This window comes from Delphinapterus leucas, chromosome 15 (genome assembly GCF_059928025.1).
Source record: "Delphinapterus leucas isolate spDelLeu-1000000601 "Yukka" chromosome 15, BTC_Dleu_Yukka2, whole genome shotgun sequence".
Lineage (NCBI taxonomy): Eukaryota > Metazoa > Chordata > Mammalia > Artiodactyla > Monodontidae > Delphinapterus > Delphinapterus leucas.
In genome coordinates this window covers 7,737,049-7,748,143 of record NC_143143.1, presented here as the reverse complement: position 1 = coordinate 7,748,143, position 11,095 = coordinate 7,737,049, and the positions used below count along the sequence as shown (strand labels likewise).

The 11,095-nt window shown below is 59.3% G+C and overlaps 1 protein-coding gene across 1 annotated transcript; it reads left to right on the top strand.

The window, feature by feature from the left end:
• The first annotated feature begins 1,202 nt into the window (after window positions 1–1,202).
• On the top strand, window positions 1,203–10,333 carry MYL10 (myosin light chain 10). The gene is made up of 6 exons (XM_022588642.2): window positions 1,203–1,400; window positions 1,938–2,013; window positions 2,960–3,064; window positions 6,737–6,815; window positions 9,125–9,173; window positions 9,453–10,333. Exons 1-6 carry the CDS (start codon window positions 1,365–1,367, stop codon window positions 9,549–9,551), a joined length of 444 nt encoding a protein of 147 aa, XP_022444350.1. The 5' UTR covers window positions 1,203–1,364; the 3' UTR covers window positions 9,552–10,333.
• Window positions 10,334–11,095: the final 762 nt, after the last annotated feature.

Below are 11,095 nucleotides of genomic sequence, written 5' to 3'. Positions count from 1 at the left end.
GCCGGGCACTGGGGCTCCTGAAGTGAGCCCAGGAACCCAGGGGAGTTGGGGGCAAGTGAGGGGATGGGGACATTGGGCGAGCGGACAGGAGTGAGCCAGGGGGAGGGGAGACCACAGAGGCACTGGGGGCGGGCGCGGGGGTGCCAGGGAAGCCCGGGCTCTGGGGTGGGGTGGACGGGGCTGGGCACAGAGGGTGGAAGGGGCTGAGATGGAGGCCCGAGCTGGGTGTGGGGACGCCCACGTCTGTGGAGGGTCCCCTTCCACCTCCTCCTTTGTGAAGTCCCGCCTGTCCTTTCCCCCCCATCACAAGCCAAGTCTGGGCCTCCTTGCACATGGGGACCTTAGTGACGGCTGCTGAGAGAAAGGTCCCTTGGAGGGGTTTGGGAACAGAGAGCTTTCAGCAAATGCCCAGTAGTGGACGACTCTCGGGCACCATGACATCTGGAAAGAAACACACGGAGGCAGGAAGTCTGGCCAGAGACCCTCCACGTGGGTGGTCACCTGCTCTGCCTGCTGCCCTGAGATACGCCCTGAGCTCTGGGCAGCCATTTCCAAACCAATCCAGATCGGAGCCAGGCCCTGGGTGGGGGAGGGGAGCCCAGCGGTGGGACAGACACAGGGAGATATGGCAGGACAGTGTGCTACGTGCTACGGGGTGTGGAAGCCCAAGACTGGTGGGGAGGGACAGAGGGGGTGGGGGAGCTCTAAGTTGGCCTTGGGAGGGGTTAGCCAGGGAAGGCTTCTCAGAGGAGGAGGCGGGGGAATTAAGCCTGAAGGATGAGGATTCATCCCGATGGAAGGCAGGGAAGGTGTCCCAGGTAGTGGGAGCAAATGTTGGGAGAGAAGGAAGCTCAAAGCAAGTGGGGGGGACCCAGGTTGCCGGGGGAGGATGCTCTGGGAGACGGACAAGGAGCAGACCTCTCAGGGCTAAGGGATCTGGGTGTTACCCTGAACACCGGGGAGGGTGGCAGGAGAGGAGGGCCCCCACATGGTGGCTGGTGCTAGAAAAGACGCCCCTCTCTGCTCCGCATCCTGGGCACTGACCTCCTGCATTCTGGAGTCAGGGGCCTGTCGGGGAAGCAGCAGGTAGCTCCGCGGGGTAGCCGCTCTGTTGGCTTCTTGCTGGGAAGAAGAAGCAGGGAAACGCCCTGCTTCTCTGCCAGGCTTCTTGAGAAGCCTGGTCTGTCTGCTGGGGTCCATGGGGGTGGGCAGTGTCATTCAGGAGATGAGCCCTGAGGGTTGAGTGGGGTGAATGGGGGACCTTCCCAGGAAGGGACTTCTGTAAGGCGTCCCCTGGAACCTCACAGGCACCCAGGAGAGCCCGGAAAAGAGCAGAAGGCGGAGCCAGCTCCAACGTCTTCTCCATGTTCGATCAGTCCCAGATCCAGGAGTTTAAAGAGGTTGGTCAACCGCCCCCAGGGCCATTGGGAGGGTTACAGGAATGCACGGAAAGCCCTTAGGGAGCCGGCAAGGTGTCGGCTCAGCCCTCAGTCCCTGGGGGGTGATGACATCACTATCCTTAGAGGCTGCCATGCTATAGCTTAGACTCTGGAGAGGTGACGAGCTGTCCTTGGGCAGCCTCTACCCCGTCTCTCCCTGAGCCTTTGCTTGCTGTGTGACCTAGGGCAAGCCCTTCCTCTCTCCGAGCCTCAGTTTCACTCTCCGTAAAATGGGGTTGCTGGGAGCATGATATGAGGGATGGGCACGAAGCCCCAGCGCGTGCTGGCACACAGTAGGAGCCCAGGGCAGGTTAACCATCACTCATGCTGGTATCATGCTGAGCTGGGTGACCGGGTGGCCAGAGGGCCTGTACTGAGGTTGCCCAGGCAACAGTGGTTGGGAGGACAGCCCCTTGCAGGGAGGGGGGATCTCTCTGGGGAGGGGCCTGGGCTTGGGCAGGTGGGCGGGTGGCTGCTCAGTGCCCGTGTCTCTGCCAGGCTTTCACCATCATGGACCAGAACCGGGATGGCTTCATCGACAAGGAGGACCTGAGGGACACCTTTGCTGCCCTGGGTGGGTGACCAGCAGCCGGAGGCTTGGGGATTGGGGGCAATCCGAGCCCTGGCCATCCAGAAAGAGTCGGCAGCTGGGGGCAGGCCAGGGCGGTTGGCACAGGGGATGTGAGGGGCTGGTGTTCTCTGGGGGTGCCGAGGAGGGGCGGCCACCGCCTGGCAGGTCAGGGGAGATCCCGGGTGTTAGAGGAGGACTGACCAGGGGAGGGAGGGGGGCAGCAGAGCAGGGGGAGACACAGGTGGTGGGGAAGAGGGGCAGTAGTGGCCCGTGCAAAGGCTGGGAGGGGGAGGGGGAGGGGTCAGCAGAGCAGGGGGAGACGCAGTGGGTGGGGAAGAGGCTGGAGATATCCAGGGGTGGGACTCGGGTTACTGGGCGGTCTTCAGCTGCCAGCGAGGCTTTTGCCTTCTCTGAGGGCCCAGGGATGGGCCTGAAGCCTGGATGGGGGCACTGGAGTTGGGGGACAGGGGCGTAACCAACTCACTTCCAGACTGAGCCTTAAGCTCCCAGAGATCTGCTTGTCCACTGGGACTGTGAGGAACCCGGGTCCCCGTCTCCAGGCAGCCAGTGCATCCCTCCCGGGGCACCTGAGCCCTGAGGCCCAGGTCTTCCACCCCTGTGTGCCTCAGCTTCAGCTTCTTTGGGTCTCAGTTTCCTCATCTGTAACATGGGGATAACCACCAACTTGCTCTCCTTTCCAGGGAGGCTGAGGTGGTGGCAGGCGGGTGGTGAGGCTGGGGGCAGCCCAGTGCTGACCACAGCTGAATGTGCCTCCATCCCGAGGTCCCCCAGCAGGTGGGCAGGGTCTTAGGGCTGAGTAGGGGGCAGGTGAGATGGTAGGGCTGGGGGATTCTGCAGGATGCTCCGTGGTCCCAAGCTCTGCTCTCTGGGGCTGCCTGCAGGCAGGGTCCCCTCTGACCCTCCTTGTACTCCTGGGTGTCTCCCCTAGGCCGCATCAATGTAAAGAACGAGGAGCTGGAGGCCATGGTGAAGGAGGCCCCCGGGCCCATCAACTTCACCGTCTTCCTGACCATGTTTGGGGAGAAGCTGAAGGGTGAGTGAGGGCCCAGGGGGCCCTGGGGAGGGGATGGGCGAGTGGGTGTGGGTAGGCAGGGCCTGTGTGCTGACGTACCCTGCACCGATGCACGCCACAGCTAGGAACATGATGCAGCCCCAGACACCAGCCCCCGGGGCACACACACAAGACCCTGCCTCAGTTTCCACCTCTATATCACAGAGTGGGGTGAATGTAATGACCCCCAGTTTGCAGGGCTGTGTGGCGCCCAGCGGGACAGTTTGCGAGAAAGCCCTTTGCCCACCGTCAGGATGGTGCCCCAGCCCCAGCCCCACCTTCCTAGCCCTGGGCTCATCTTGCCTGTTCTGCCTTACCACCCGCTGCTGACAGGAGAAGGTGGTATGGGGGAGGGGCGTTCTGGAAGCTTCTGTGGCCAACCCCAGTACAGGATGGGCTTCTCCTCCAGGGAAAGGATCAGGGGCCTCATTCGTGAGTGAGGAGACCCAGGCTCAGACGGGTCACCACACCTGCTCCAGGTGTCCCAGCATCGAAGTGGCAGGGATGGAACTGTAACCCCGACTCTGGCTCTAACCACTGCACTCCCCTGAGATGCAGCATCAGGCCGGGCTGGGGTTCTGTGGTCAGAAGGAAGGGCCAGCCTGGGCTGCGGCTGCCCTTGCGGGGTGGGGCTCATTGTCATCCCATGCTCAGGCAGCCCCTGCCTGATACCCTCCCCTGGCGCTTCGGCTACAACTGGGCTTAAGACCTGGTCTCACACTGACCCCCAGGGTGACCTTGGGCGAGGCTTATCGGCTCTTTGCACCTCAGTTTTTCTGTCTGTAAAATGGGGGTTGTGTTAGTTTCCCGAGGCTGCTGTAACAGATGACCACGAACTTGATGGCTCAAAAAACCAGCAATGGGGCTTCCCTGGTGGCGCAGTGGTTGAGAGTCCGCCTGCCGATGCAGGGCACACGGGTTCGTGCCCCGGTCCGGGAAGATCCCACATGCCGCGGAGCGGCTGGGCCCATGAGCCATGGCCGCTGAGCCTGCGCGTCTGGAGCCTGTGCTGCGCAACGGGAGAGGCCACAGCAGTGAGAGGCCCGCGTACCGCAAAAAAAACAAAACAAAACAAAAAAACCCCAGCAGTGTATTCTCTCAGTTCTGGAATCCAGAAACCTGAAATCTGGCAGGTCGGGCTCCCTGCGAGGCTCCAGGGGAGAACCCGTTCTTGACCTTTTCTAGCTTCTGGTGGCTGCTTCGCTCCCGTCTCTGCCTCTATGGTCATACTGCCCCCTCCTCTTCTGTCTCCCTCTGCCTCACTTTTGTAAGGACACTTGTTATTGGATTTAGGGCCCACCCGGATAAGCCAGGGTGATCAGTCCATCTCAAGAGCCTTTCCTTACATCTACAGAGGCCCTTTTGCCAAGTGACATTTCCAGGTCCTGGGGATGAGGACCTGGGTATATCTTTTGGGGGCCACCACTAAACCCACGACAGCCTGGTGTTGTCCAGCTGACAGAACAGTGCCCTCAGGCCCCCCTCTGGGAAGCTGTTAAGGGTTATTCCTGAGACCATGGCCACCTCCTTGAAGAGCGCAGAAGTCCAGGGGGCGGGGCAGGGGTACACTCACGGGCAAAGACATGCGTGACTCCAGCCATGGCTTTAAAGCAAGTCCTGGAGCTCGTGTCCGTCTGCAGCTGAGCTAAGAGCTCCGACCCAGGGCTGCAGCTTTTTCTCATTTTCGCAGCGGCTCCAGGGCTGGAGCTCCAGCTGAGCCTGTCATGTGAACTTGGCTGAGCCTGGGGTGGGGACAGGAGCCGGGGGGCTGGGCAGGCACCACCTCGTCCCTCTAATTGGGACAAGGACACTGTCATGAGGTTCCCAACAGCAGTGAGGGGAAGCAGTCTCTCTGCAGCCCATTTGATGAGGTTTGCAGTCTGCAGAGCAGAGGAGAGAAGGGAGGACCGGGTGTGGTAAATGTCCAGCCATGGGGCCTGAACCCAGGGCAGCTGGTCCACATGCAGCCAGTCCTGAGGAAAGCAGGCTGGAGCCAGGCTGCCCCGGCACGGAGGTCTCTCCAGAGACCCTGGGAGGCAGAGACTGCACAGCAGCTCCCCAGCCATAATCCCGTGGCCACCCCTTCTCCTCCTGCAAGGCCAGGCTGTGACGGGCCCTGGATGGAGCCTCTGGCCTGGGCACACTGGCTCCCTGCCACCCTACCTAGAGGAAGCCCACGGCTCTGCCTCTAGGAGCTCCCAGGCTGGCAAGGTCAGCACTGAGCCCGGCCCAGTCACTCAGGGCCAGTCTCAGAAATGTTGAGTCACTCAGATATCATTCTGTCCTGGATTATCCTGATGGTGGGGACACAGCTGGCCCTGACCCAGTCTGATGGGGGAGACACAGCTGGCCCTGACCCACTCTGATGGGGGAGACACAGATGACCCTGATCCGGTTTGATGGAGGAGACACAGCTGGCCCTGACCCAGTCTGATGGGGGAGACACAGATGACGCTGACCCAGTCTGATGTGGGGGACACAGCTGGCCCTGAGTAACAGGAGCACAGCCTGGCAGAACAAGAAGGGGGCTCTGGAGGTTCAAGGAGTTGGCTTCAAACCCTTCCTCCCCTTATAGCTGGAGACCTCAGGCAAGTAACAGAGCCTCTCTGAGCCTGAGTTTCCTCTTTGACAAACTGGCACATCAGGACCTACCACAAGGGGTGTGCTGGAGTCCCATGGGGTACAGTGCCGAAGCTGCAGGATGGACTTGGCACAGAGCGCTCAGATGTGTCTGCGGCCGTAATAATGTTGGTCAAGACCTTGCCCATTAATGACCCTTTATCTTAACTGATCCTGGGAGGCGGGCAGCAAACCCCGCCCTTGTCTCCATTTCACCAATGACACAGCTGAGCCTTAAGAAGGAAGGGGACATCCCGTGGTTCCATAGTGAGAAGGGAGGTCAGTGTGACGGGGAGAAGAGCACCAGGTAAGGGTCACCAGGCCACCTGCTGTCATTCACACAGCCCCTGAGACCTTGGGTGAGACCCTTCCTCTCTCTGGGCTTCAGTTTCCCCATCTGTACCACCAGGGGGCTGGGTATTTAATCCCATTGTGTTAGTAGAACCATTTCTTCTAATGACATCTTTCCCCAAAGCCCACACCATAAAAGTGATAAAACCAGAACTGCTCTGGATATGCTCTGCCTCTCCTGTCCCCCCACCCTCATTCCCACAAACCTGTGGACCCACCTGCCCCGCCTCTGGCCTGGACAACCTCTCAGACTCCTCCAATGCCGCTGCCAGAGCCCCCACCTCCAGCCCCCAAGTAGAAGCTGTTTCTCCTCCATCCATCATCAAATCACATAGCATCAGTTGTGAGAACTTGGACAAGTCACTTAACCTCTCTGAGCCTCAGTTTGTTCATCTGTAAAATGGGACCAATGGGCAGGAGGGTTAAGCACATAGTAAATGCCTAGTAGGCCTTTCCAGGTGCATCAGTGCAGGCTGATTTTTACTATATGCAGAGCCCTTGGCTATTATACTGTTCCTTGTTTCTCTGAAACATCGCTTCTCTGGCCTCACTGTGGACTAGAAGCTGGGGAGGAAGCTCCCTGAGCCCTTGGCTTCTGTAGGGGCCATGGGACCTGCCCCAGCCCCAGCTGCTGCCTGGCCTCTTCATCCTGATGCTCCCCCTGCCTGTGTGTACTGCTTCTAGGTACGGACCCGGAGGAGACCATTCTCCACGCCTTCAATGTGTTCGACACTGAAGGGAAAGGTCTCGTCAAGGCTGATTTGTAAGTCTCCTCGGCCTTCTGTTTTGGTTTTTCTCTCCCCAAAGTCTCAGGTGATAGATGGACTGGGGTCGGGTCAGGGTGGGTCGCAGCCCAGTCTCCTGTCCTGCCTGGAACTCAGGCATCTCAGGCAGCTTCCAGCCAGGAGCCAGGAGGCCGCTGCCCTGCCCAGTTCAGCCATTACTAGATGTCCCTTCCCCTCTCTGGGCCTCGGTGTCCCCATCTGTGTGGATGTGTATGGGGAACATGGGATCCCCAGGCGAGGGCTTCCCAGTAGCGAGGGAGGAACGGGTGGGGGTAGAGGTGGGCCCTGAAGGATGACTAAGGATCCCCCTGGCTGGAGCACACAGAGGAAGGCAGGGCCTGTGTGGGCCCTGGACCTTGGGTCTGCCCTGGGGGCATGGGAGAGCCTAAGCAGCAGTGAGGCAGGGGCAACATGGAGGCCAGCCTGGAGGAAGAGAAGAGAGGCTTGCAGCCGCCACAAGGCTCTTGGCCATCGGGATGGAGGCGAGTGGATGGGTGAGTGAAATACAAGAGGCCAGCACCAATGGGATCCAGGGTGTTGGGAAGAGGACTGAGCCAGATGTTAGCCAGGGCCCAAGTGGATGTGGGGATGGAGGCATAGCCATGGGAAGGAACCAGCTCAGCTGGGGCCGCAGAGAGAGTGCGGTGGCCGTGGGCAGCTGTCCGGCCTCCACTGGGCTGGCATCACTGAAGGAGGGAGCGCTAATACCTGCTATGCCTGGGAGCCTCAGCCCAGGGAGAGCACAGGGCAGACGGCCAAGACTTCGGGCCGGGGCGGGCTGGGCGAGGCAGCCTGTCCAGGGGCTGAGACACTGAGTGTTCTGAGCCAACCCCTGAGCTGTCCCTTCAGGGCCTCCAAGGCCTCCCTGGGCCTGTGGGTGACCCTGGGCAGGCAAGATTTCTTCCTTAGTCACAGGCTTCGCGACCAATTACTGGGATGCTTGAGGCCTCGGCTGGAGGCTAATTTTGCTTTCTATTCAACATTAGCATAGCACGTGATGGAGGTGGGGTGGGAGAGGGCGGGGGGGGGGCAGGGAGGAAGTGGCGAGGGTCTATCTTGTCTCTCAGACATTCTTACAGCCCCTCACCCCCCAGAGTTTTGAGTCACACTCTCCTCAGGGGTCGGGCAGGGGTTCCTGAGGTTCCCGAGGGTTTCTTCAGGCTGCAGCCCTCTCCTTCAGCCCTCCCTCAGAGTCTGGGTTCCCACCCCCATCTTGGAGACCTAGGGAGGCACTGGGGGAACCCCCCGGGGTGACCCGAACCCACCCCTCTACTGCCACCTACCTTCCCTCCCACTAGAGCAAAGTCAGGGCTGGGAGGAACCCTTTGGAGACCAAGTTTGGGAACCGCAGGCGCCATCCCCAGGCTATGGGATCTGAAAGACATGGCTGCCTGCCAGGCCGGCCACAGAGGAGGCTCTGGTTGAAAGAGAGTCTGTGAAAAATCCCCAGCGTGGAGGGTTGGAAACTGTGACTGTCCTGTAGTAACATAAATAGTGGAAAATGTGCGTTGGTCTGGAGCAGGGCGGCGGCTGCCGGCGCCACAGGGCACACGGGTACTTAGGGCCCTGTTCAGCCCTCTGGTCCCACTCCTGCCCTCTGCACCCCCTGAGAGCTCCCGGGGGCACCAATCCCTCCCCCACAGCCTCAAATGCCCCACCTCTGGCCATCCCTCCAGGCCCCGGCCAGCTCTGGCCGCTGTGGGCAGCTGCTCCTCTGGACCACGCAGGGGGACAGGCCCCACCCTGCCGCTGCACATCAGTACCCCTCCCGAGCCTCAGTTTCCCTCTCTGTAAAAGGGGGATAATAGTACTCACTTCCCAGGGCTGCGAGGAGCAAAGGAGACCTGGGCAGGCGCAGGAGGACGCGGACCTGGGTAGCCTTCCTGCCCTTTGGCTGAGTGCAAGCACCTTGCATGCTCCGAAACACCTTACAGATGTCCACAAAACTCATAAGCTGAAGAGGCGGTGCGTCTAGAACCAGGGCAAAGAGGCTCCCCTCAGTGACCTAGAGGCTGATTATCAGTGCACGATGGGACATCAGAGTGGCCCCCACAGTCATGTCGGGGTCCCAAGGCCATTTCATTGGGTCCCCACCTGATGTGAAGAGGGGAGTCCACGTTACAACGGAGGCTGAGAGCTGAAGTGGCCGCCCGAGGCCACACAGACATCTGGGGGCTGTAGGGCCAGCCCTGGTTGGGGTCCTCCTGGGCCATCAGCCCCAGGGTCTGCGTGTCCACATCCAGAGTGGCCCTTACCCTGAATGTGACCCTTTCTCTCCCTTGAACAGCATCAAAGAGAAGCTCATGACGCAGGCAGACCGCTTCAGTGAGGACGAGGTGAGCGCCGGCTTTTCAGGTCCTTGCTCAGCACTGACGAGCATCTGTCCTGGGAAGCGCTCTTTCTTTAGTGATCTGCTGAGATGATGCCCCCTTGACTCCTAGGATGGGAACAAGGGTGGTGGGATCCTGGCCTGCTGGCCTGGCCTCTGTGGCCTCCACCCTGATGCCTCCCTCTCCAAAGAGGGGAGCGACATTCTGCCTAATGCCCTTGGGTGGCCCCCAGCTCTGGCCCCCCCCCCCGCCCTGGCTGAGGCTGACTCCCGGCTCTTTCCCCAGATCAAGCAGATGTTTGCTGCCTTCCCGCCAGATGTGTGTGGCAACCTGGACTATAGGAACCTGTGTTACGTCATCACGCATGGCGAAGAGAAGGACTAAAAGGTGACCGCCGACGCCCACCCCCACCCCATACACACATTCAGAGGCAGCGAACATGGGGCTGGGGGTGGGGGAGAGGGGCGGCCGTTGAGGAGCCCCTGCAGCCAACGTGTGTGTGTAAGGAAAAGGCTCTCTGGCCTGTGGGTCAGGGGCAAAGTAAGAATAAATAATGTAACAAGGTCTGAGGTTTTGTGATTAATGCTCCGGTTGGGAAGAAAGCTAAACATTCCTATGTTGTTGGTTTTTCCAAAGTTTTTCACTTCCTGGCTTTGCTCAAATGTTCCTGATGAGCTGGTGTTTAGAACTAATTGATCCCCAGCTGGGGCACAGGACACTGTCTTCATTTATGAAGCTTTATTGAGCACCTAGTACGTGCCAGCCCTGGTGCCAGTCCCAGCGACATGGACATGAGCCAGCCCTGTCCCCGGGCGGAAATATCATGCAGTGAGACAAGAACTGGGGTGGGGACACAGTGGGGAGGAGGTGGGAGAGGGCCAGGAGAGACCTGGCAGCTAGAGGCCAGACAGAGGCAAAGAAGGTGGTGGGGGGAGGGGGTGGGGGGGTGGATTCAAGGGATGTTTATGGAAGAGGCAAAGATTTCTTGAACAGGGCACGCATAGCGCCAACCATATAATAAAAGGGCAGAAACTGGACTTCAAATTGAAAACTTCCACTCAGCAAAAGATACCATGAAGGGCGTGAAAAGGCAAGCCCAGGCTGGAGAAGATATTGGCAACAATAGATATTGACAAAGATCTTAAATTCCGAATATACTTTTAAAAAAATCCTACACATCAGGACTTCCCTGGCGGTGAAGTGGTTAAGAATCCGCCTGCCAGTGCAGGGGACACAGGTTCTAACCCTGGTCTGGCAAGATCCCACATGCCGCGGAGCAACTAAGCCCGTCCGCCTCAACTACTAAGCCTGCGCTCTAGAGCCCACAAGCCACAACTACTGAGCCCGTGTGCCACAAGTACTGAAGCCCGCACGCCTAGAGCCCGTGGTCCGCAACAAGAGAAGCCACCACAATGAGAAGCCTGTGCACCACAACGAAGAGTAGCCCAGGCTCGCCAAAACTAGAGAAAGCCTGCGTGCAGCAACGAAGCAAAAATAAATAATAAATAAATTAAAAAAAAAAAAAAGGATGTAAGGTCCATGGAAGCAAGGGTTTAAAAAAAAATCCTATACATCAATAAGGGAAAGATAACCAAAACAGAAAACAGAAACAAGGTAGGTGACGAGGTCAATGGCAGAGCTGGGAGTGGAACCCAGGCAGCATGGCTCTGAGCCTGTGCCCATAAGCTCTACCCCACACTGCTACACCCTGCACTAGGACATGGGGGAGGGGACTGAATTTGGGGTCACAGTGAGGAGGTCCCTTTCCTTGTCCCTTGCCCTCCTGCACTCCATGTTCCCTCTGGGGGAGGTGGGGAGAGAGGCGTCCCCATCAACCTGGGGCTCCCAGGCTCAGGACACGAGGGGCAGGATCTGCAGAGCAGGGCTGGGGAAGGCCCGAGGCAGAGGCAGAGGAATATTCCAAAAGA